Below are 27,532 nucleotides of genomic sequence, written 5' to 3' on the forward strand. Positions count from 1 at the left end.
ACAGTGAGGTTAGGACTGACATAATTGTAAAATTAGAAGGGAAATTCCTTGAAAGGTTTGGCAGGGACGGCCCAATATGGGATCATGACCAAATTTTGTATAAACATAAACAGTTGCCAGGGTAGAGCATTGAGAAGTATGCAATTTCTCTCCAGGAGTTGGCTGAGAAAGCCATGAAGTCGGATAAAGAACTATTGTCTTTCTTCATAAACGGTTTAACACCATCTAATAAAAGTTATGTTATAAGTCGATCTCCTAGTGACTACTCCAGTGCATATCATTATGCGAAAACAGCAGAGGTGTTATCGAAAATAGCATCAGAGGAGCAGAATGAAGATGGCGAGAAGTTGGCACTTCAAAAAGAAGTAAGAATTCTGACTGAACAGATGATGGAGTTGGGATGGGAGCTGCGTGACAAGAATACTAGGCCAGCAACTGAGAAAGAAGAGCAACATATGAGGTAACATTGAGGAGTACTAGTGATGTTATCATACCTCCGAAGTGTGAGTATATTGTGCCTGTAAAGGTCCCATTTAATTATCCATCCTGAAGGGTGGTGGGTTGTATCAAAGTACAAGAAGTCTAAAATATCTCCAGGTGTTATTGCTGCAAGGGGGAGGGGGGGGGGGGGGTAGTACACTCTCATAGAAGTTCAGTGCCATTGAGAATAGCCAATACGTTGGATACAGAAGTAAAGATGTGTCGTAACTCTAGTATTGGGGTGTTTAGCCCGTTGCCTAGAGACAGCGAATAATTAAATTAAACCAAGTGTCTGAAGTGGGTGCCAGATATTCTTTCTCATTTACATTATTAGAATTCCCCAAGGCTTAATGACAAGTACCGCCTCGTTTCAAAGAACAATTCTGCGTAATGTATTAGAACAAATCATGTTACCATAGTTACTGATCACTCTAATTTAACATATATGTTTAAGCAAAACATCCCGAGAGGTCGCGTAGGACGTTGGATCATGACCGTGCAACAATATGATTATGAAATTGTATAAGCTTATAGGCAAGGTAGGAAACATGTGAATGCTGATGGATTGTCAAGACGACCATATAGAAATTGTGAGGGTTACGAGTCAGATGTTACTGATATAAATGATGCACCTGAAATGAATGCTAGAATAAACGGAAGGGCGACCTTAGTTGATAAAGCCACTAATACAGATAGTACCATTGATAAGATCGACGCAATAACTCTAAGATGCAATGATACAAAAGTAGGGGCAAGTAGTAGTGATGAACAGTCAATGTCAACTAGTGACCCCGATTGTTGTATGGCTAGGAATTCCACAACTCAAACTGAGGTTGACAAACGGGGATAATGAAACTATACTAGTTCAGGTGGACAAGCAATGACAACAAGCCCTTCTAGTTCTGTAGATCAAGAAGATATTATGAATGATGTAAATGACATTACTGACTCAATGGAAGATGTAAGTGATTCAGACAGATTAGTCATAGCAACAATAAGGAATCGACAACGTGAGGACCCTCTCTTAGCCAAATTAATTAATTATTTGAATAATAATGACCAGCCAGATAATGACAAATTAGCCCGTCGACTAGTGAATATAGCGCCCAACTATGATATCATTGATGATGTTCTTTATCGTATTGGAATACCACGGGAAAGTAGTTTCAAAGGGTGATTGTGTAAGGCTAGTAGTGGTTCCTAGATCCTTGAGAAAATATGTTATTAAGAGGACCCACGACTGTGCTTTAGGGGGTCACTTGGGATATTCTAAGACGTTGGGAGTAATAAGACTATTATACGCTATTATTGGGACCGCATGGCCAGGGATGTTAAAATGTATGTGACAATTCTGTTGTCCAAAATATAGGGTCAGAAACTGTATGTGTATTCAAAGCATGGACCAATGCTTAAATAATCAAGTCAAAAGTCTGCACGAGTCGACAAAGAGGGACCAAAACGTATAGACCTTTACTATGTGAACACGACCCCCGGGCCTACTATGTGAGCCCCCCCCCCCCCCCCCCGGGGCCTACCGTCAAGTTTAATGCTTTGGGGTTGCAGGTGACCCGGGGCTGCGGATAGGGACCAGCGACATTATGATAGACACACCCGCACCAATATGACTTTTGTAAAGAACGGATTCGACCTTGAGCAATTAAAGAAACGTTTAAAATATTAATGGCAGTGAAAGTAAACACTCGACTATCCATGTTTCAGGTTGTCCTTGGAAGGCAGTCTACCAGCAACGTGTTCTTATTTTATAGGTCCTTGAAGCTGGGCTGGCCGTACAGGTGATTCACCACTTTCCATTGTTCACACCACACCTTTCTCCACTCACCTAGGTAGTCAGGTAGACTATATAATATAACTCAGTATTGTAACTTTCACTTGGTCCAAGGTATAGCTCGCCCACGATTTCAAACATGGCGCGTCTGTTAGGTGTGGTTGTTCGTAGCTGTGTTATTTTGGCAACGTTTCTTGCAAGCACGAGTGTTTGTAAAGCCATAGACTGGGATCCGAGGGGCTACATACTTTACTGTCCCTGTATGGGTAAGTATTTTGTCAGTTCATCGACAGATAACACCCGAGCAGGGGATGTGCGTAATTCTGGTAGCTCATTGTGTTAGTTAGTTAGCGCTGCAGGACGTGCATAATATAGGCGCTCTGTAAGTTATTTTTGAAGAACAGAATAATATGCATTTTGGTGATGGCCGTACTAGTCTACTTTTACATACAAATGTCAATTTTACCTTAGACCCGCGACCCTCCATGATTTTACCGATAAATAGTGAGGCCATGCTTTGAAACCAAACTGAAGACATGCAACTGAGCATGTTATGACTAGTTTATCACATTACCTCAATCAATAACAATTAATTGACCACAAGCCGAAGAAAGTCATTTTACTGCAGGGGTCGGTCCCATGATCTGATTTCTACAAAGATAGCATAAATATGCTGTAAAAAAATACCAATATCATATTTCTGAAGAATGAACACATATATGCAATACCATCACCTCTCTTCGCCCACTCATTTGCATATCAGACACACCCAGGGCATGATACAGACACATCGCAACTTCATGAGGTCACAATATGATATTTTTTCCATTCATGACAGGACGCTACACAAATCAAGTAGACCAACTGCTAGGATCGTTATTCTTTGCCAAAACAATCAACAGAATTCTAGTGATTCCGCCATTTATTGATTACCCATGTGGTAAAAAATCCCACGGCCATGGTATACAACTACCAATTCATCTAGCACCAAATGTAAGCACAATTTTTCTTTCTTTTTTTTGCTCTCTTTTTATTTCCAGGACGCTTTGGTAATCAAGTTGATCAGTTTCTTGGGTCTCTGTTCTTTGCCAAAACTGTAGACCGTGTACTGGTTATACCGCCGTCAATTTGCTATCAACATCACCTTGGTCATAACGCCAAGAATGTAAGCATGCACTCATAAATAGTTCTCAGTGATATATATAGCTTTGAATTATCAATTTTTGCATAGTGTTGATGTTGACACTGTCAACCTGGAAAGTTTCGCTATTATTTTCATTTATTTCACTGGAAAACTATAAATGCAAAAATGCAACTAAAATGCCTTTTTCATTTTTGTACATGAACACATTGTACTAGAGTAAGTCTGGTAATTTAGTAAAAGTTAGTCTTTGAGAATTAGCTGAAAACTGAAGAATCATAAAATTTTTCAGTGGTGAAATTTATCCAGGTTTACAGTGTAAAGTTGTGTATTTGCACTCAGTATTATTGGTAGGATTCTTGTGTCTTCATTTAAGGATTTCATCCTATTTCCACTCCTGCTATAACTGTAATAGCATTTATGTTAATTAAAATCATTCTACTCTCATACTTTGACCTTTGACCTTTCCACGCCTAAATTACTGATAGCAATTAGAAGTACTCCAATCATTGTAAGCAACCCCATAGTGAGTCTCTATAACACTGTTATTACTAGAATTTTGTGTTTCAATTGAATTGATGAATACAAAAGGAACCTGAACCACTAAGAAACGCCCATTGTAATATTGTGATTTTCTAATCTATTGCTATTATGGATAGTACCACTATGTTAAAAGCCTGAGGCAAACAATAATGGCTTCTGTTTTGACAACAAATCCCAATGCAATGGCTAAAAGCTGAATATTTTTATTAACATTATCCAACTGTTTCTGGAAAGTTTCGTGACAAAAGAGAAAATGGTAGAATTTGGTAAACAATGTATTTTGCATATCTAGAATCATAATTTTGTCAGGGTGCATTTGTAAAATGGCGAGACATTTTATAATCAACAATCCATAAAACACTTTATTTCTGTGTCATTGTCACTGCATTTGAGTACAAGTACACATGCTTCAGCTATTGTGATTAATTCAATTTTGTGTTCTGTATGTAGAAAGTTAGAAAAAGAAAGAGGTATCATTTTGTAGGTAAAAATTATCAACCATGATTTAAAAATACACCAACAATCATCTCAGAGTCAGTAAGGTGCCAGACAGATCATATCACCTTACAAAGTGAATAAAAGACAGTTCCCTTGGTGTGAGGTCAAGAAACGTGGGTTAGTAATTCCCACTAAACTAGGGGGTTCTACCCAAGTCTAAAGAAATCCTGATTAAGTTTGTGTGTCATAATCTGATTGGTTGAAAGTCATCATGAATAATGCACAAGGGTCAGAGGATGACCTCAAGTCAGAGTTTGTTATTGTTATGCAAATTACTGGTAGTTTGAAATGACAACAAAAGGTAGGCCACTGAGTAGGTGTGCATGTATACCCGTTGATTTGATTTGTGTTGTTTTCTTGTAGGGTTTTTATATCAATGCAAAAGTTATTGATAATGCACCCATCATAAAAAGTATTAAATCACTGTTGTTTCAAGTCAAGACTATTTTACTAAGGTAGAAACAAGATGAAAGTGAACCTGAAACTAATGACACGTGTTGACCATGGAAGTTTCAACCACAGGACTTTCAGTTATCCTTCAATAGAATACTATAAATTGTTAGAATGTACTACCAAAACAGAGTGACTATAGATTTTCAATTAGATGGAAAGATGACATCTCGCTCAACATTTTTTGTTACAAATTACACACACAAAAAGTACAGTTATACTGACAGCATGCATACACATGGAATGTTACATTTTATCTCACTGTGAACACAAATAAAGTGTTTGAATCTTCCTTGTTTTACCTGAGATTGATGTGATTTCTGTTCAATCACAGTGAGATAAAATATATTAATTCATATACTTGTGTGCTATAGTGTCTGTATTTTGTTTTATGTAATTTGTAACAAGAACCTGGGCCACTATAATACTTTACCCACAATTCTCTCTGATTTGTACTATCGGACATCACCTCCTTGAAGTCAGACAAATCTCACCTGTGTACACAATTTGTAAAATCATTTTTTGATGAGTTTCTGAACATCCATTTTCATTGGTTCAGATATCAAAAGATTTATGGTGGAAGGAGACAGAAATTTGTCAACAGACTTCTGAATATTTGCAACGAAACTAAGGAAAATATAACACACCTGTTATAACTGTCAAAGAGAGATTTTTTTCTGAATAGGGATAACAAAAGAAATTTGCACACTAAATTTTTTCATACAAAATGACCACCTAAGTTAGTGATACTTTGACACTGAAAAGTCTTTTATTCAAAGCACATGTTTAATTTAGTTTAGTTGTCGGTGCATTTTTATGCAACATTTAGAACTTTCATTTTGATACTTAGCATTATTTTGTTAAATATTACATAACTATAATTGCTTTGCTGAAAATGTTAAGAAATGTGACTTATTGGGGAAGTTATAAAATAACTGAGGAATCTCCAAACATACCAACCAGAGAGAGTTGTGAGTAAGTTATTGTACAGTGTTGGCTGTCTGCCATTGTTTTTGTCTTCCAATGGTGTACTACCTAGTTTACCAAAGAATGAGACAATAACATGTGATTTACGTGAATCGGTGACATTTTGTCAAGGACTTACACTTTGTTCTTTAGTGAATTGAATTTACTTCATAATTTAAGAGGGGTAACCATGACTTAAAGTTTCATTTCCAATTTAACTTTTATATCTTGTACTACTATTTTATTTCTTTCATTCTACGACTATTGTCTCATTGTTTTTGATCAGTCCACTTAAAGGCCCATGTTTCAATCCTAGGTTCTCACATTAGAGTTATCTTGTTAGTGAAACTGTGAGGATTACATTTTACCATTTTATTGTTCTGGACACACTTTTTATAGAGCTCACCCAGGCAACTGTTGATATCACCCAATATAGACATATATAGGCCTTTTAGAGTGCTTCCAATCAAAGTATGAACGATGTTTTACTGCAACATATTGATACATTACTGAACTTGCCCTGATGCGTTGACATAGATTTAGCTACAGTAGTCACAACATTACCTGCACAGTGTCAAAGTTGAATAACAGTTTATTTTGATAATACCGTTGAACAGGCACGCAATATTCATTGTTGCAAATAAAACCCCATCTATTGGTAGATCATGGCTAAATTACTGAGTGATGTATTAGACAACAAACCTCAGTATAAAACAGTGAGAGGTGCCAAATTTGAAATTTGTTGCGATTGTAGTTATCAGTACTGACACACACACACCACACACACACACACACACACACACACACACACACACACACACACACACAATTGTGGCACATGTTTCATCTGACCCTACTAAATTATGTACAAAGACACAGACCCATTTTGGTAATGTATCAATATATGTTACAGTAGTTTGTGTTCATACTTTGATTGGAAGGCACTGTCAGAACTTTAACCACCATTAAAACAGTTTCCTGTATTTCCTAATTAAATTTTATATCTTTTAACTTCCATTTTATGTCTTCCACATCCACTACTTGTTTTTCTTTGATCCCTTTTAAACAGACTTTTGATTTTCAAAGTAGATATTTACCTTGGTAGTTGAGCCTTTAGTTTACTATTAGATAGACCATAGACCCTCGTTGGTGGAGGGTCTATGGATAGACACAAACTGAAACTATTGTCGCTCATGTTGATGCAACAGTGATAAGCTATTGAATGGATGTTGGTTTAATTATAGTCTCAGTAGGGAGTCCAAGTTCCAAGAACTTGCAGTGTAGTGTTTAGGGACTTCCAATGTTTATGCTATGTTGATCACAGGGTGATTAGAATCACACAACAGAGGAACCGCCATCATCCACTTGTGTAATCTACCACATTGAATGAACCCTGTGTCTAGGTTTGATTACCATTGTTGTATGTGATTGTAGCAAGGTTTGTTTACATTGAAGTCGTAAACCTTGAATACAAAGAATTCATGTCTGTAAGGGACACTGTGATGGGGCGCCCTCACACATCGGCCAACCCCTACCACCAGAGATGAGAGGAGGCTGGCGAGGGCGAAACGTCATGACATATCTTACAGTCTAGTGAGAGTGGAGCGACACAACATATCAAACTGTCTACAGTGACTTAAGCCAAGATCAACTTGTAAAAACCTTAGGGACTATCGCACAATGTCACACAAGCTCAATAAATGAACTTTGTTCATTTAGGGGGAAGGGGAGGGGGCTGGCATCAATGTGATTGTTGAACTTCATGTTCACACTTCATACCAACTTTTGAAAACCTTTCAATTCTAAAGTATTTACTACCGAGATGTTATGTCGATTAAAATTTACTGCCAATGTGATATGTAGTGCTGGCTTTCCAGTTAGTATGCTAATGTTTTTACATTGTATTGTTAGTGGTGTGACTGCTACAGTTTTCATCATAGTCAAAAGTGTAGATGTCGCACTCGTGAATGTTCATTTTAGGAGGGAGGGGTTTTGAACAAAGTTTATATATTGAGCCTAGGTGAGATTGCCCCTTATATGTATATTTTAGAATTTACTTGAGTTTGTTTTTATTCAAAACACAGGTCAATATAAAATTTTTTGTGCATGTAAGTTGTAAAGATGCAATGTTAGTATATAAAACCATTAGGCAGAATATGTATTATTATACTTTTACGCCGAAACTTTTACAAATATTTTTTTTTTAAATTTCTAAAATATAACAAGATAATAAATTTATGGTTTTACAGTCTGATAAATCATGTATGGTTATATTTTAATCTGAAACTTTCAAAATATTTTTTTTTTAAATTTAAAAAAAGATTTGACCAGGTCAAATTTAATGCTGTTGTAGACTATCTTGTAACAGAAAGTGTACAAACTGGTAGTGCAGTGTTATCCTTTTGATGATGCAATACAACATTGGTATGTAGACTAGCAAATTGGTATAAACTTAGTCCATAATGATGGCAATGTTTAATGTATAGGAAATTGTAACTGATGACCTCAGGTCTAATTAGCATAACAATGGTTGTCATTTTACACACATGTTGCCTAGTATCTAAAATAGTTCTAGTAATTGTGTAGAGAATGACTGAAATGACAATTTGATGAGATACCTTTGTTTATAGGCCTGGCTAGTTTAGGCACGAATGATACAACTCTATTCACTGTTCATTATACATACCTGTTACCATGGTAACTTTGATATCTCAATATTGTATGTAGAGAGACCATTCAGACATATATATATATATATTACCACATGATCTCATGCGAAAACTAATATGGATGTACAGCTATTCAGAGAGCGATGTCTGACCTCATAACTTCATGCTAAAAGTAATTTGGATGTACACGCTATTCAGAGATATATCTGACCAAGTAATCTCATACTAAGTGAAGTGGAAAAACAATCATACACTTGCAGGGTCAGAATGAAGGTCACAGCAATGATAAGTGATAAGTACCATGTTTTTAACTGGATTTTTAAAATTACTTCCATCTGGTCGCCGGTTCCGTGCCCCCCAAATTAGAATAATGAGAGCAAAAACAAGTTTTATCCCTAATGAAATCAATATTATAAATAATCCAAGGTCGAAAAGTTAACATACCATCAAGAACTGTTGACTTTTTAACTTCAGTGATGCTTGATTGTGTATGTATGTATGTATGTATGTATGTATGTACGTATGTACGTACGTACGTACGTACGTACGTATGTTCATTTCTGTACATTAGGTGGTTTATGTCAGGTGTATTACTGTATGTGTATTATTGTAGTTTTGTATTCTTTTGAGACCACAATTACTTAATTTCTCTGAACAGAGATAAAGTTTCTTGTATCTTGTATACTAAAGGTAATTTGGATGTACACACTATTCAGAGAATTACCTGACATGATCCCATGCCAAAACTAATGTGGTTTCTTCTATGTACAGATTTACAGACCATACACAGAGATGTTTGATTTGGAGGCAGTCCAGGAATACCACACTGTCATCACTATGGAAGATTTCATGGAAGACTTAGCACCATATCATTGGGCCAAGGGACAAAGGAAAGCTTACTGTTCAAGGAAAGCTGCAGAGTTTAACGAGGACTCTCATGGTGATCATGTGTGCACCAGGGTAAATATTCATTTGGTCTTTCCACTGAAAAGAAAATAATCATAGCTCGCCAATGAAAGAGAGCTACTTTGTCTGGCACTTACCATTGCAATATAATGTTGGTGTGATGTAGAATGACAGAACTGATGATGTAAACACTCATTGCTGTGATGTAGAAGATGAAACTGATGATGTAATCACACATTGCTATGATGTAGTATGACAGAACTGATGATGTAAACACACATTGCTATGATGTAGTATGACAACTGATGATGTAAACACACATTGCTATGATGTAGAATGACAAAATTGATGATGTAAACACACATTGCTATGATGTAGAATGACAAAACTGATGATGTAAACACACATTGCTGTGAGAAAGAACATGCATAGAAATAATTCCAGTAAATGGAAATATATTTTCAGTTTTAACAGTGTCATATGAATGGTTACCATGTTAACGCATGACAACACATTATTTATTGGTAGGGTTATTGTAACCATGGAAACATAGAAATGTGGTTTAAGTCGTATAGTTTTGTATCTGATATTAAACCATAATTTGTGGGTAATTATAGTAATGCAGAGAGGTGATCTGGTAAAAAATTATTTTTTTTGGGGGGGGGGGGGGAGGGGGGTTTACCAAGGTAAAGAGCTGAAAAATGTGAGGAATATTCGGCTTGAGCGTTTGTCAAAAACACAATTTTATATTCTTTTTTATTTCTAACAGCCTGGCAATCCTTTCAAGACTTTCTGGGACTACTTTGACATTGAGTTTGATGAATCCGAAATCTGGGATGATTTACATTTCAACGTAGATTACGATGAATGGAGGCAAGGATGGATGGAGAAATATCCACCAAGTGACCACCCAGTTTTAGCATTAATGGGAGCCCCTGCACAGTTCCCGGTTACCCAGGCCAATGAAGCACTCCAACAATACGTCAAATGGAATAGTGATGTCAAGGAAGAAGCTGATGACTACATTGAGAGAAATCTTAGACGGCCATATGTTGGTGTTCATCTCAGGAATGGAGCTGATTGGGTAAGATTTCGTTTAAAGAGTTCAGCAGTCATCTGGTTTCAGACACGCCCACACACGCATACATACATACATACATACACACACACACAGACACAAAATCCTCACCAGTAACTGCAGACACCCAAACAACACTTTGTTCCTGAACATAAATTGATGTTTTACAAATGAAGTTTGCCCTGATTAAAGTATACTTAGACATCCTTGCTTTTGTGGGTTGCCGATTAAAACTGAAACAGTGAAAGGGGATGAGTACCATTGTCTGGGTGCAGTGCCCTCAGTGGCAACAGCCAGAGGGGTCTAGCAGCTAGACTAAATGAAACATGCCTGATAATTTAATTCATTTCATATGTCATTCATTTTGTAGGTGTCAACTTGTAATATGGCTGATGGTAAAACATACACACATCTGATGTCTTCACAACAATGTGTTGGTTATCATCGGGACAGAGCATCACCCGTTACCAAGGAGATGTGTATGCAAGGTGAACCCCAAGTTGTGAGAGAGGTCCGTGAAGTTGTACAAAACATCGACGCTAGAACTGTCTACATCTCAACAGATCATCAACCAATGTTGGAAGATTTATCCGAGACTTTAGAAGATTTAAATGTAAGTAATTATATTACTGGGCCCTTGCTTGCAACGCAGATAAATACAGTATGAGTACACATTTATATAAAGCACCTTCTAAAATGAATGTCCACGATCCATAACCGTCTGTATACATGTAATCATTCTCCTGGCACAGACTGATATTCGCAGTGGCCCTCTATAATTTCAACTCTGCAGGGAGCATATATATAGAACTAAAGTATTCATATTGCAACCTCTATCCTACCAGGTACCCTATTATACAGCTGGGTTGGTTGGTTGGTTGGTTGGTTCAGATCTTACCGAAGGACTTCAGTCATTCAGTAATAAATGGCAGCAGCGAGGCTTGAACCAGTAACCTTCATATTCCAAATTGGCCATGCTAACTATTTGACCATTATGAATCTGAGTCTGCATAAAATGTATAAAATTCATTTTTACATCTATTTCATGTTTTCTTTGTTGTGCTCTATTGACAAATTATAATTCATATCCTTTTCAAACCAACAAAATTAAATTAGTGAATACTTAAAGAAAGAAAGTATTACTCAGTCTCTGGTAAATTGAGCCTTTGGTTTTCTAAGATAGACACAAACTATTGTCACAACATGTTGATACAACAGTGATAAGCTATTGAATGGACATTGGTTTAATTATAGTCTCAGTACGGAGGTGTCGCAGAAAACTAGTTTGTTTAGTGCAGTGCTGTTTTGGGACTTCCAATGTTTGCACTATGTTGATCACAGGGTGATTAGAATCACACAACAGAGGAACTGCTACCATCCACTTGTGTAATCTACCACATTGAAGAACAATAGATTTAGTTTGTGTCTATCTTAGTAAACCGAAGGCTGGATTATCATAGACAGAGTCATATTTGAAAGCTGGTACATAAAACATACCAGGCAGCTTTCTGTATAATTTCACCATTCCAATCAAACTGTACAAAGTGGGGACAGAGTATGTAGTGTTAGCTTAGAATCTTAGTCAAGTGAGGAGTTTTGTCTCTCGTCATTCCTCTACCACACCTGGCATTTTGCTAGTAGCCATTTATTCAAAACCTAAAATTAGATTACAATTTCCTGCAGTGATGTTCACCCCAACTGAATATATGGTAATTATGCTTACATCCATCCGAGTTGGTTCTAATCATGTAGTGACATTGTAGATGTCATCTCTGTGGGAAAAATTTCATTATAGAGTCATGCCAGGTAATGATAGTAAAAAGACTTGGAGCAGTGTCAGAAAGTATAATATAAAAATTTACACTATTCTCAAAATTATCTAACACCCTGTAATATCATTGCAGCATTTCATCCCCATTTCAATGCACTCTTGGAAAAAGGACAAGAGTGGTACTTTTGTTAACCAAGTAATTTTTCATTACTATTTCTCATTCTACAGGTTGAAGTTTTCCACCTAGACCCAGAGAAACCAGAACTTGACTTGTACATCTTAGGCGAGGCAGATCATTTCCTTGGTAACTGTGTCTCGTCCTTCTCTGCGTTTGTCAAACGTGAACGAGATGTCAATGGAAAGACAACATCATTCTTTGGCTGGAAGGGTGCTTCACATGATGAATTGTAAAGTACGACAAACAATTTCTTTTACTTCCTGACTACATCATCACTAAAGTCTTGATTTTGCCATCACCATGGAAACTTAAAGAGGCACTGTCTGTAACTGTTGGCTCCATTTATGGCTGAAGTTAACTAAAAGTCTGCACAAAATTCACAATACAATACATGCTGAAGTTATTTCACAGCATTTCAGCATTTGGAACCCAAGTATTCCCAGAAAGACTTGGTGACAGAGAAAGTGGAAATTTCCAATGTTTATAGCACCCTCCAAATTTATGTCATAATGAATATTTTCATGTCATATCTAAATATCTAATTAGAGATATACCAGTTGTGACCATTTGAGATTCACTTCTAAGAATTTTTTTGACATAGAGTAAAAATTTTCATTAGTAATGATTCAACTTGTTTTCTTTGCTGGAACAAATTAAAAAAAAATCAAAATGGGATTCATAGTTACAGAGTATGCTCCTTTCATGTTATTTTCACCATGGAAAAAATCATTACGTTGTCATTGATTGTACATGTTTTTTTTTCAAAGTACTTTTCAATATTATAGCTTCTGCCATGATAAGGGTAACACACCAAATCAGTCGTACTGTGGCTATAAAACAAACTGTTCTGACCTTGGAAAAATTCATTACGTTGTATGTACACATTTTTTTTTCAAAGTACTTTGCTATACTGAATAACTCAACTGAAAACAACTCTGTGAATTACATACTTATAAAATATGTATTTTAATACATGATAGACATCACCTTGAAATGAACAAAATAAAATTTTCCATTTATTGTGTGTGTATGTTGGCAGACTAGACCTTCGCATAAATTACTTTGTAAAGTAACAGGTTTATCACTTTCAAAATATTTTAAAAATTTGATGTTGCACATTCAAGATTGTTCTTTCCTGAAACAAACCAAATTTGTTGACATGTTCTCCAGTTAATTAAAATAATTCTTTTTTTTTCCTAATCAGTACTAGAAAAAAGCCATATTGAAATCTTGAGGTCAAAGGTCATATCTTCATTTGCTGTGATATTCTCCATCGTCTTGTTATATTTCATAATTTTTTAAAATTATGAAACTGTGATGTCTTCTGTGCCATTTTATAATTTTGATAATAAAAATATCAATAAATTCAACCTTGTTGTAATATGTGTGTGTATAATGTATCTGCATGCATCAGTATGCCCTCTAAGCCAATTTGACGCACCACGGATACACATAATTTCTAGTGATGTACCAAAATTTGGTGTTCCCCTCTGAGCCAATTTGATTCACCACTGACACATAATTGAGGTGTTTCCCTATCTCTTACTTACTGGTGACTCACAAGAAATGCTAGTTTTTATCATTTGGACCGGAAACAACGAAATTTGGCTATTATTAGAGGGCATACACGTATGTGATGTTACATACAAGTGTATATATTTAAATACATACTCAAAGTATCTATGTTAGTTTTCATGCATATTTCCTTTGTCCATTTCAGTAGCTCTGTTCTATGAAGAGGTGTCTATGTTTGCAAGAAATTTGCATATATCAAAATCTTAATGTACCAAGTACATTGATACTGGGATTTACTGTACCACTCTATAGCAATTCTGAGAGAATATATTAAACATAATTTTAAAAACTTCCAATACTGTTATTGACATGCAGCTGAATTACAATTCTTGTAAGATGCCTTGCCTTTTAAACTTCAGCATTTCCCTCAAAGTATCCTTACTGCTAAAAATCACTTTTTCCCTTTCCTCTGTCGTGCCAATTTTTCTTTTCGTTTCTTGACGTGTTTTGGAGTCTTGTTTTTCCTCTTTTCTCTCTGGGCTTCTTTCACTGCTTGTTTTCTTTCCTGAAATAATAACAAAATAGATATGGTATTATAAATTAGACATGATTTTGATTACAGCAAGTATCACAAAGGAAACCATTCAAATGAATACTGCCCTCTCTGGTGGGAAATAGTTACCAGAAAAACAAAAGATTACACAGTTTGACCACTAGGAGTGCTGTTCAGGAGCAACCTTAGGGCTGTATGTGAGGGCTGTGATAGTTGAGTACTACAGTCTCCTTTGAAAAAAAATGCTATTTCCCTGTGTTTCACAGCAAAAATTGGTTGCATCCTCAGTCAGTTAAAAAATCCTACTAGCTGTGTTTTAGGTAAAGTAATTTCAGGAACTAAGGAGTTGCTTTAGTCACATTTTGTACATCCCTACCTAAATGAACTGTGTATATCCCTGTTACATGAAGAGTTCCCTCTGTCACTTTTCTATGTTTAAAGTGTAATTAAAGTAGAAGAAGGACCTGATGACCATTTTTTCCCAACTATCCACTTTTGGTTATAATGAACTACGTGAGGTATGCACGTTCTGACTTTTTCACCTTTCTATCTTTAGGTATACTGAATTGCATAAAGTACATAAAAAAGCAAGCCTTGTTACATAAAGTATATGAAAACTGATTTTTCTCACTTTTCTACAACAAGATTAGGAGTATTATACCATGCCAAATTGAACAAAAAATATGGAATATATACTCTGGTTCTGCTGTGCTCAGAATATGAGTCGAAACATTCAGAATTGTCATTAATTTCCTAGATATTTCTTTAATATTACTGCCGGTGGTATAATTATGTTATTCTCCAATATTTTTCTTCATTCAGCCAGAAAATGCTTGTGACCTAAGGGTGTTTGTCACTACTCATCTAGCAACTTGTAGTGACAAAGGCCCCTTAGGTCACTCATAATTTCCTTGACTGAATGAAGAAAAGTATTGGGGAATAACATTAAATGTACATCAAATTGGCTTTTGCCTTCTTTGTACTTTGAGGTGTAATATATTACATACAGTACATGAAGAATGATTTCTCCCCTCCCCCTCCCATCAACTATTAGTATTACTCTACATACACAAGACTGACTTTTAAATTACCTTTCTACTATTAGGTGATTCATCTCTATGTGAGAGTTGTTTAGGTCGTGATGGATAATCTTCATCACTTGTACTATCACCACCACTGTCACTTTCACCATCATCTTCATTATCATCAGGAGATTCTTCTAAAAGTTTGGGTTCCTGTAAATCAAACATACCCGGTATTTTTATATTCATTGATTCATTCATTTCTACGTACTATCATAATACTGTAAACCTAGGTATTTTCACCACCTTTCTTTGTCATACCAGACACTTCTCTATTTCAAATGACAAGTTTTCAGAGTATTTATAACCAAACAATGTAAACTGGCAAGTTTTCAACGCATACCTTTTGAGCTCCAGTCAGATCTGTTTTCATTCCTGTTACAGTTTGATAAAATATCTGAAAGAAAGAAAGAAATAAAATGTTAGAAAACCATGACTGTTATTCAACCACATGGCAAGATAAGGATGAACTTATGACTACATGAAAAACTTTCAATGGATAAAAAATTCACACTTTGAAAATTATTATTCTGTAAACTATTTACGCAACACTATTTGAGTGTGAATGTCTGTAGTTTACACATTCCCCCCAATACATAACACATTAATCACCAAATACTGTATATCAAATGTATCTATAGTCAGTCCAGCATCAAGCAAGAATATGTAGTAACATGTGACCTTAGGTTGCATGAGTGCGCCCTCTGTGTTGTGTGACTACAATTTACTTCCTGGTTCTCGTAGGGCTTAGAAGATATCGTAGATAGATAGGTAATCAATATCATATACCCAGTAACGCTTCCATGTAATTCAATGGACGCAGGGCGCACATCGAATCCATACAATAATTTCCCATACTACACCCTAGTACACTTTGACCAAATATGGCAAGTGGTGCACTTATCGATATCCGTTCGCTCAGTGATTTGGCTTTGTTAAGTTCTTCACTATACTGACGTTTTGTGTGAATGAAACAATATTTCACAGTCAATTTATGTGATAATGTGATTCAAATCATGCTTCCTTGCTACTACATGGGGTATATGTTAAAACCTTTACAAGTAAAAAATGAAAATACAGAGTTACCAGCAATGTATAATTGTGATGGGGGATCTTGGTAGTATGGTTTCCTAAATTTGGGCCCTTCCACTAACTATACAACCTCCATTCCTGCTGCCTGTACAAGTGCATAGGATTAAATCCTTCACATAGCAACCTCTATCCTACCAGGTCCCCAATTATATAGCTGGGTTGACTGAGGCATAATCATGGTTCAAATCTTGCCTAAGGACTTTAGTCATGCAGAAACAAATGGCAGCTTGAGGGTTGAGTCTGCAAGTTGAAGACTCCAAGCTGGCTGTCTGGCTTGAGGGTTGTTGCACCTGGAACTTGAAGACTCTGAGGTGGCTGTCTGGCCACTGTAATGATTCAACAATGATGACGCCACAACAACGTACATTCACCATTGGTTGATATAAATCCCCTACATGTAGAGTGTGAGTTGATAAGAGTCAAATTCTCACCTGGTCCGTCTCTCCTTTTTGTACCTTTGTCATATCATTTTCAAAATCTACAACTTCTTCAAGAGTTCTTGGGATGTAAGATTGTTTAAAAACTTGTTCTTGTAAATTCTGTTCATCAAGTTCTTCATCAGTTCTTGTTGTCGCTATTTCCATTGCCTTGAAATCATAAGAAACATTACACATAAGTCAAGAAAATTATCCTAAAATAAAAATGTCATAATCCATAGAAATAACAGGTTTAAGTTTTCAGACAAACAAAAATGACGAGAATCAGAGCTTCTTGGCCAAATAGATGATTTGGCAGTTCACAGATGCATTGTGGGGGACTAAGTCGCTGTGTTGCTATGTTTAGGCTTGTTTTGTGTTTATTACATTTGAAATAACATTTTCATTATGAAATGATGGAAAGATGTGTTGATCTCTTTAATTGTGAGTGATTTTGTAGAACAAAGACTAAACACCATCACTGACAGAGGAGGATTTTACTGGTAAACCCAGGGTACGATCAGGTGACAACCATCCTCCCTGAGTAGCATATGCAAACCCCCTGTACATACAGAATACATGACGTTGTATGGGGAGACATGTGATGTATCTTGGACCTGGCAACAGGTCTATGGGAAATATACATACTATTAAATACTTCAAGGGGAAATTATAGATTCACAATTATGCTACCCTGACAACAATAGAAAACTGTATTGCTTAGACGTTATTTTTACTGACACTGTTTATATACACAACATGAATCCATGGAAGAGAAAACATTTTCAGTTCAGTTGTATAGGGTTCTTGATTCTGAAAGAAATTTTCAGTAAAATTTTCATCCTGCAAAACTATATATGCTGAAATATATCAACTTACTTTGGTTAAATACTCATCAATATTGTCGTCATGGATATTTGTATCTGTGACAAATTCAAACAACTCCCTCATCGTCATGACAGCAACACCTTTCCTTCTGAAATATTCTGAAAATGAAGACAAAAATAAAATCCTATAAATATACAAGATAACTGGTACAACTCTGGTAATCCAACCTTTGGTTTACTAAGATAGATGCAAACTAAATCTATTGTTCTTCAATATGGTAGATTTCACAAGTGGGTGATAGCGGTTCCTCTGTTGTGTGATTCTAATCATCCTGTGATCAACATAGTGTAAACATTGGAAGTCCCAAAACAGCACTACAAGTTCATGGAACTCTAAACAAACTAGTTTTCAGAGACGCCTCCCTACTAAGACTATAATTAAATCAACATCCATTCAATAGTTTATCACTGTTGTATCAACATGTTGCCACAATAGTTTTAGTTCGTGTCTATCTTAGTAAACTGAACGCTCAGTTACCATGGTAATATGAAGGCCTTTATCATCAACTCAAAATCAGATTCACATTCATTCACTGATTCATATTGCACTGCAATACCAAAACTACTATAGCAGACCTGTTACAAACAAGCTTACAATCTTTCCATGTACACAAAATTGTGCGAACGGATTTACATTTTTATTTGCCGTTTTTAGTTAACCATATGTCATAATAATATATTACATGATGCACACAAGTCACTGTGTGTGAGCTAAATGTATTCACACTTGTACTTTGCAATATTGACTGTTGCAGTTTTACTTCCTTCACTCATGAAAGTTAGCCTGAATGATCCAGTCATGGTTTCTGCTCACAAATGTGTGTAGTGAGTGGTTGCATAAGCAGCTCAATGGCTGGACATTTCAGACTATCGTGAAAGTACGACCACAGAGAACACTACAAGTAGTTGTGTAAACATCCCAAGTGTGATATAGTAGCATAAGCAAGACTTAGATGAAGTATCATAGTTATTGTACCTGTGACATTACAGCAGTCTTTACGTAGAAACTCCAAGGCATGTGGATGGTCATGTTCTACAGATTGTGAAACATCTATGAGGTAAATTCCACCATTATGGTATCTAAATATAACAGTAAAAATCCACATTAATACATTTTTGAAATTTGAACATTTACCAAAATAACACCACATTTGCAATATGTAGCATATAGTGTGAAAGGATAAATTTTCATACTTCATATTTTGCTCTAATATGCATTATGTAAGGGTACCTAAAACGTTAAACTGACCCTATGAACTGAGACTCTCAGTTTGCGAAAAATAACCATCTGAGACCAGTCTCAAAAAGCAAAATATTGCAATCTGTGGCAAAAACAAATGTCTAGCTAAGACTAATTTCATGTTTTAGGTACCCTTATATACTTCCTAATACTAGTAAAAACAAAGCATTCTTTATTAATCTGAACACAAATTCTGAAATAAATTCAATATTGTCGCCACTATGCTGTGGCTTAGTGTTCTAGTGTTACTGGGTTACCCAGGTAAAACCTGCATTGTTCAGGTTGGTCAAACTATATGAAACCATTCTTATATACAGGCCTGGATTATTTAATCTAGCTCAGTGGCACTGGGTGGATTTGAACCCAGAATGTGGAGGAAAAAGGAAACGGGCTAACCACTCATCATACACAAATCTGACATATACTAAATAACAGACAATGTAAATACTTACAGAATATTATATTCACTTAGATCAGCATGCACTAATTTACAATCTTGGTAAATTCTTCTAACAATTTGTATACAACTAAGATACAATTCTCTAAGTTTGGATTCACTCAATTCTACATCTTTCAGTTTTGGTGCTGGCCTAGAGATAGAAAGAACACAACATTTATCAACATTAATCCATAAAACTGCAAATGAATACATGAATTAGTAATACCCCCATACTAGTCATTAGATATTCTTTGTTATGTGTTGTCTTAACAACTTATCCACAGACAAATGATTAGATATTTTTCTTCATTCAACCAAGGAAAATATGAGTGACCTAAGGGGTCTTTGTTACTAAGAATCGCAAGACAATATGAGCCATTGGAGTGTTTCTTAAAATCACAACTTCCCTTCATAAATACCTCAATAGAAGTTTAGTGGGAGTTATTACACTGATAATATTTCGCATGACTTTTGATCGAAGGTGAATTTACCTTTTACTAGCGAAATAAAGGCATTGGTGTGCACTTTTATCAAACACATGTTTTTAGGAATTTGTAAATGGAAAACTCATGTTTTTGGTTTTTATGAACAAACGATGCCATTTGGGTGGCATAACATTGCAGCAACAATACTGAGAATTGTTACGAGTCAGTCAGTAATAAGTTGAAATTACATAAATGAATATGGCTTAACAATATAGAAGTGAAATGCAATCTAATTATCTTTACACCAGCTACAACTATCTAGTACATCTATAATATTATGTTGAATTTGAGGAATGTGCTGCGTAAACTAGGATGCTTGTAATCTGACCAATGTTATTAGTACATTATAATACAATCATGTATTTTGGTAATTTGACAAACGTATGTAGTTTTAAACTTACCATCCATCTGTTCCTAGAAATGACATGACCAGTACATGACTACGTAGAAGTACGGGTTGGGGACACGGTAGACCAGCATTGTATAGTCTGTTGGTAAACAAAATAACATTTGCATATGATAGAACAAAATAGATCTTGGAGGGGACAATCTATGAACAGAAGTATGAAACTTAGACATTTATATTTCACCAGTATAATAGATTTAGCTACATACAGAAAATGAATCAACAGAAAAGAGATATGACATGCTAGCATTGTGGTTTTTTTGTTTTTTTGTTTTTTTCTTTTTCGCTGTCTGCCTGCCAGTGGTAGGCCTTTGAGAAATTCAAGAACGGCAAACAAAGTAATTGATTGACAGAGCCCAATGCAAAAAACCCTTACTTATTGTTATCTACATATAGAATTATAATTATGCAGCTCCATCCTTGTATTTGGTGCAACCATGTCTTTTTCTGTGAAAATGACATGTTGTGATTTTTATGACTCACCTAGGTAGCAGAATTATATCTTGTGTGATTTTTACAATATCGCAGAATATCAAGTGATTCTTATGACCCACCTAGGTGGCAAAATTGAGTGGTAAAAGACTCAACCAATACATAGAATTCTACATATCAGACTTACCTTGTTAAGTTTCTCATTTCTTTTTCAGCCCAAGTCTGTACCATTTTTCTAGGGTTATGTCGACAATAACCATGCCTGAACCTGAAATCATATAATTATATTTATGATTGATATTTTAAATCCTAAACAAGGGCGTAAAATACTTGGCTTTATACAATTTATACCAAAATAGACAATATCCACTTCATTCATGGTCATACATGTGTTGCATATTGATTAAATAGGTCTTTCAAAAATTTGCCATGGTGGCGCTCTACTTCCTGTCTGTGTGTACTTTGGGGGTATACATGGTATATGTTACTCAGTTAATCATAGAGTACTGCTGCTTTCCTTGATGTCTGAACAATACAATAAACATCCCAGATTTACACTTCTACAGATTACTAAGGGACAAAGTTCTGAAGAAACAGTACTATGAGGTGATGATACTTCCAATTTGAGCGAGGGCGCTGTATTCTCAATTTCCTGTTTGCAGTCTGGAATGGCCTATACTGCCTAGGCAGGTCAAAATCAAGTATTACATACATAGATGAATTATGTTTGACTTTTCTAAAATCCATGTAAATCACTTATCACTATAATACCCCTTTATAGATAAATCGTCACGTCAGTGCAGTAAGGTCATACCTGCCTATACAATTACATAGCAGATACGACCTTACTGCACTGACGTGACAAAATATGGATTATCAAGTAATTTACCTGTATTCACCAGATACATATTTATCTCTATCTTTGAACACAAGAATTGAGGTTTTATACACCTGTAGGATAAAGACATAAAGACATGCGAGTACCAGAATGAGATTTCACTGGAAACAGGAATCAGGGCTTGGGTTCATTTTGCTACAGGTATACTTTCAAATTTTGTCAGGCCAATATCTGGACAAAGTCTTTCAGGGTTGTAGACTCCAGTGTTTGACTAAAAGTTATAATGTCCAGACATTAAAAGTTTCTCTGGACTGAGGATGTCTACAATATCTGCTATGAATAAAAATGTTCCCATTTTGTCTATTTGGCTAACTCCAATTCCACTGTGAACATTATGTACCAGTGATTACTTGCTCCAATGCAGGCACGTGCTGGTGGTATTTGCACTGCAGTGCAATATCAGAAACATTATTGTGTACATTCATGCAAATGATATGCAAATGAGGGCACAATCATATCTTGCACATGAGCTCATGCTTGCAGTGTTTTCTGTAGCACATTCACTCACAATGTTCATAAAAGTATGGCTTATGATAAGTCAATTATGATGTATTGAAACATAGTAGTTTATTCAAACCAAGTTAAAAGTAAAAGGTGACTCTGTCTCATATACATTAAAGTATCAGCTTACAGGAAGTCCATATCTAGTCAACAAATATGACTCTTACCTTTACAGCTCTATCTGTACCTTCTTTACTTGCTGCATGGTATACATTAGCCTGTCAAAATCAAAGCAAACACACAATCATCAACAACAACAATAACAATACTAAAGGGCACCACCAACGTTTGAAATGTGAGGCTATCAATATCAGTTGGTAGAAGATCAACAGAGACATCGAACTAACTAACATCTAGAATCAACAGATCATACCGCCACCTAGTGGTCAACTGTAACTATGAAATTTGTCCTTCTGACCAGGACAAATCAAAACCTCACTGTTTAAAACTGCTTGTACCTGTGTAGTAAGTCATTTGATCTACCAAGCTATGAACATTTTTGGACATGTATTAGAAACTGGACACTATTATGTGTCACGTTATCAACTCACCTCTTTACCTGTACTGATACATCCATTAATCTCAGATATCACACCACGGTTTAACATTTTAAATAAAATCATCCTGGTACGTGGATCTAATACCTGTAAGATGATGGAATTATGTATATTTAGTAAAAACACTTTTTTGAAAACAACTACAAACAATAAACAATTCACACTCACTGATAACACTTATTTTGTGAGAATGAATGTTCATGGACTCTGGATTCACAGTTGCTACGGAAAATTTCTACTCACAAATCAAAAAATTTCTTAGAAAAAATCCCAAATTTTCACTGACGTCTCCTCATTTATTTTGTTGAAAATGATAATAATATATGATTATTAAAAATACTATTTCAACATATTCAAAGATGGACTAGTAACTCACTAATAGCATTCATTTTGTTGTGTTTGTTGAAATGTTCAAGTCTGATGTGTGGCTAATTTTTAAGTATGGGGAAGATCTCCACACTAGGCAGTTAAATACTATTCATACAGGTCAATGTTGCTATAGACTGTAAGACACGTCATGTCATATTGCCCTCACTGGCCTGCTCTATCAATGAAAGGGGTTGACCGATGTGTGAGGGCGCCCGTCATGGCATACCTTACAGACTAATGTTGTCATAGACTGTAAGATACGTCATGGCATTCCACCCTCACTGGCCTGCTGTGTCAATGAAAGGGGTTGACCGATGTGTGAGGGCGCCCTGTCATGTCATACCTTACAGACTAATGTTGTTACTCATATTTGACTTTTCATACAGGAATATGACACTGACCTGTTCTATGGTAGCTCTATCAGCTTTATCTTTCACACGACTCCTGTTAACAAGAAAACAACAGAATACAATTAGTTTAAAGGGGAACACCACTCCAGGAAATAAAGACATTCTCATAAACTTCGGGTTCTGGAGAGTCATTTCATGATTTTACAATCACCTACATTATGCCTGATTTCAGAGAAATACCATGATGTTGCGTCTATTTGGTGATTTTTGTTAAGGGCCACATTGCCTAATAGAAGTCAGAAGAAATACACATGCAATAAATGAACAATGAATATTCATGGTGTTTCAAATGATGGTAATAAGCATTTAGGAGTCAAATCAGAGTCATATCATTCCCCTTAAACAACGTTTTTGCTATGTTTTTGAAACCCCAGTAACAGATGGTGTAGAGATAGTCAAGTAATATGCCAAAAACAACAGCAGCATATAACTATCTGTAAAACCAATGTCGCCATAAAGTAAACTCAATCCAATGGTTTCTGTGTTGCCCCTTCAAGCCCCTATTTCAAAACTTGTAGAATTTCATGTACAAACAAATACCCCCCCCCCCCACCCCACCCCCATGTTGACACTCCTGGGGATAAATATCAAAATCTGTTATTTTAACCCTTTGTCACCCAGCTTCAGAGCACCCTCACTCACCGGTCAGCATCACTTCTACGACTATTCTGTATCAGAGATGACACCGCCCTCACTCACCTGTCGGCATCACTTCTACGACTATTCTGTATGAGAGATGAGAGTGCCCTCACTCACCTGTCGGCATCACTTCTAGGACTATTCTGTATGAGAGATGAGAGTGCCCTCACTCACCTGTCGGCATCACTTCTACGACTATTCTGTATCAGAGATGATATAGCGCCCTCACTCACCTGTCAGCATCACTTCTACGACTATTCTGTATCAGAGATGACATAGCGCCCTCACTCACCTGTCGGCATCACTTCTACGACTATTCTGTATGAGAGATGAGAGTGCTTTCACTCACCTGTCGGCATCACTTCTACGACTATTCAGTATCAGAGATGACATAGCGCCCTCACTCACCTGTCGGCATCACTTCTACGACTATTCTGTATGAGAGATGAGAGTGCTTTCACTTACCTGTCGGCATCATTTCTATGACTATTCTGTATCAGAGATGACACCGCCCTCACTCACCTGTCAGCATCACTTCTACGACTATTCTGTATCAGAGATGACATAGCGCCCTCACTCACCTGTCAGCATAACTTCTATGACTATTCTGTATCAGAGATGACAGAGTGCCCTCACTCACCTGTCGGCATCACTTCTACGACTATTCTGTATCAGAGATGACACTGCTGATGATGATAATCTCGGTCCATCATACTTCTCTATCTTTATCTTGTTGGCATATTTTCCAAAAGCTTTTTCAGTTGGCTGATGAAAAATAAGAAATCCACAAGTTAATGATATTTTACATGACATCTAATCTTTATTCTGTCTTAACACTGAAATCTACTGCCTGAAATTCCATGCTGTGGAACACTTGATCTATTTTGGACATTTTAGCCGATAAATATGAAATGTTCTGAAAAAGCATATAGTTATGTACATTTGTAATAATCAAAGCTATAAATGTAAATACAGAATCTTGCATTTGAACAATGTTATTACAGGGAATTAATTTCACATAAATACTGGAATTCAAATCAAATTGTTCATCAATAGAGACCATGTGATCAGTATGACTAGCTATATGTATATGTAGAATGAGGGTTCATACACTTAAAGTCACTTGATATTCCACGACAATCCGGTAGAGGTTTGACTTTTTTAAGACTTTCCAAGATAGGATCAAATCCTGATAATTTCAGAGTCGTTTCAGGAAGGATTTTGACTTTTTTTTTTAGATCTTTTCTGGATAGGAAAGAATTCAAGGACTATCAAGGGATGCATAAACCCTGTGCGTTGCAACACAAATAACCGGTATCCACATAGACAGCACAATATCATTGAAATACCAGTATTATTGAGTTATCACACTTACCTGTAGTTTGGAAGTTTGTGGATTTCTTTGTTGGTTGGGATTAATCTACAGTAAAAAAGATAAAAACGTAAAACATCAGAATATGAAATGATTTGATGAAACCTACAAAATACTTCCATTATTGGAATGAAATCAATTTCGAAGATTAGCACTACACTACTATCATTAGCTGTTATTCCCCAACATTTTTCTTCGTTCATCCAAGGAATATATGAGTGACCTAAGGGGCCTTTGTCACTACTCATCTATCGACTCATCATGACAACCCTTAGGTCATGAGTATCTTCAGGCTGAATGAAGAAAAATATTGGAGAATAACATAATTATACCAGTGCCAGTAATATCAAAGAAAAATCAGTGAAAGTATTAATTTTGAACGTTTTGTTTCGGTGACGTAGACATGTGTTTTTGTGTCATAGAATGATCAGGGTATAAATTCCATATTTTTTGTTTAACTTGGCTTGTGCATGGTATAAAACTATTTACCTAACGGTAATAATTATTAATAATTAGGAGTCATGAATATTCAGTGTACACCTAATAAATATGCATGTCTGCAAAGTCCCATGAGGCAATGGTGGACCAGTATGACAACAATAGCAGTGAAATAGAGTCTGAATTTGGTATTTCTGGGTAATCACGCAACAATTCATGTAATGTAAAATCATGAAATGACTCTCCAAAACCCACAATTTATGAAAATAACTATTTACTGGAGTGGCATTCCCCTTTAATGATCTCAAATATAAGTATCATCATTGTGAATTGATTGACAGTTAAAGTTCGGGCATGGAATGATAAATGGTGTAATAAATAATGAAGTCTTATCAACAATTTGTTTTGTTTTGTTCTAGCAGGTAATACATGTCTTTATTAAAATAAATACTTCAACTTGACCTACCTGACCTGTTGATGATTTCATGGAGTTGTACTTTTTAGTAAAATCTGTAACAAAATAAATAAATTATGACGTTGGACTTTAGCTACTGAATATAGGGGGGGGGGGGAAAGAGAAAGTGTGGGAATGAAGCAATAATCTGTGGGTCTTATGTAATAGACTAATTCTTTTATATTTATATTCATCTACGACTATTAATACTTTCTCCATTATATTAGTCAAGTAGCATGTGGGGTAGGGGTAGGGGCAGACATTGTGACGGGGGGGGGGGAGGGGGTGGGGGTCATCTATCAAACTAATCTATGTTACATATATGTGTATTCATTATCATAATATTGCTGACAAATGAGATTGTACAGTAGAAATGGTGTTGGCTTGGTGTTTCCCTACATTCTACATCCCCACTATGTGTGTCACCTATATAATTGTCTATTTTGCATTTGAAGTTGGCTGAGTGTGTATAAAAAATGTCATGGCATATGAGTGTAACACCAATACAAAGCAACATGATTTGTACTTTAACTTCATAGTAGAAAATACTGTATACTATGAATATGAGTCAATTGATTGTGATTTGGAAACCTTGTTGAAACCAAATAGAGTACAAATCTTCCTCTTCCCACTCATCCCTTACCTGTTGTCTCATCTTCCCAATCCCAATCTATAAAATCTTCCTCTTCTTCTGATGAGTATCTTTCCATTGACATCTCTGATACTGTAACGTGGAATAGTACGTTATGGTCAATAGTTTTAATAACCAAGATATATGTAGTGATTATAATGGATTATAATGGTAGTATGCTCCAATGTAGTATATCAAACATGTATGTGATATTATCCTGTCCAATGCTTTCATCAGTGTGCGTGCGTGT

At 35.9% G+C, this 27,532-nt stretch overlaps 2 protein-coding genes across 3 annotated transcripts; one reads left to right on the forward strand and one right to left on the reverse strand.

Annotated features, from left to right (window-relative positions):
• Positions 1-2,363: 2,363 nt before the first annotated feature.
• LOC144445537 (GDP-fucose protein O-fucosyltransferase 1-like) lies at positions 2,364-13,829 on the forward strand. Of its 2 annotated transcripts, none has more exons than XM_078135125.1 (6): positions 2,364-2,532; positions 3,105-3,259; positions 9,305-9,493; positions 10,209-10,523; positions 10,888-11,130; positions 12,517-13,829. In XM_078135125.1, exons 1-6 carry the CDS (start codon positions 2,406-2,408, stop codon positions 12,697-12,699), a joined length of 1,212 nt encoding a protein of 403 aa, XP_077991251.1. In that variant the 5' UTR covers positions 2,364-2,405; the 3' UTR covers positions 12,700-13,829. The 2 variants fall into 2 exon arrangements, with proteins under 2 accessions (XP_077991251.1, XP_077991252.1); XM_078135126.1 differs by lacking the exon at positions 3,105-3,259 and adding an exon at positions 3,307-3,431 and having other exon boundaries at positions 12,517-13,828.
• LOC144445536 (serine/threonine-protein kinase RIO1-like) lies at positions 13,110-27,374 on the reverse strand. The gene is made up of 17 exons (XM_078135124.1): positions 27,295-27,374; positions 26,664-26,707; positions 25,763-25,807; positions 25,028-25,152; positions 23,740-23,782; positions 22,964-23,056; positions 22,580-22,630; positions 21,903-21,964; positions 21,201-21,281; positions 20,577-20,663; positions 19,704-19,841; positions 18,988-19,091; positions 18,004-18,110; positions 17,140-17,295; positions 15,960-16,013; positions 15,626-15,769; positions 13,110-14,546 (listed from the first exon to the last, which is right to left on the reverse strand). The coding sequence occupies exons 1-17, from the start codon at positions 27,365-27,367 to the stop codon at positions 14,433-14,435; spliced, it is 1,521 nt and encodes a 506-aa protein (XP_077991250.1). The 5' UTR covers positions 27,368-27,374; the 3' UTR covers positions 13,110-14,432.
• Positions 27,375-27,532: the final 158 nt, after the last annotated feature.

The sequence above is a fragment of the Glandiceps talaboti genome, chromosome 14 (assembly GCF_964340395.1).
Source record: "Glandiceps talaboti chromosome 14, keGlaTala1.1, whole genome shotgun sequence".
In the NCBI taxonomy this organism is placed as follows: domain Eukaryota; kingdom Metazoa; phylum Hemichordata; class Enteropneusta; family Spengelidae; genus Glandiceps; species Glandiceps talaboti.

Bases quoted from the DNA above. Each gene is read 5' to 3' on its own strand.
- LOC144445537 (XM_078135125.1), top strand. From the start codon at position 2,406: ATGGCGCGTCTGTTAGGTGTGGTTGTTCGTAGCTGTGTTATTTTGGCA. The intron at 2,533-3,104 runs GTAAGTATTTTG...CATTCATGACAG, and splicing joins ACTTTACTGTCCCTGTATGG to GACGCTACACAAATCAAGTA. The intron at 10,524-10,887 runs GTAAGATTTCGT...TTCATTTTGTAG, and splicing joins TCAGGAATGGAGCTGATTGG to GTGTCAACTTGTAATATGGC.
- LOC144445536 (XM_078135124.1), bottom strand. From the start codon at position 27,367: ATGTCAATGGAAAGATACTCATCAGAAGAAGAGGAAGATTTTATAGAT. The intron at 21,282-21,902 runs GTAAATTACTTG...ATATGATTTCAG, and splicing joins TATGTATCTGGTGAATACAG to GTTCAGGCATGGTTATTGTC. The intron at 16,014-17,139 runs GTGAGAATTTGA...TCTTTCTTTCAG, and splicing joins AAAAAGGAGAGACGGACCAG to ATATTTTATCAAACTGTAAC.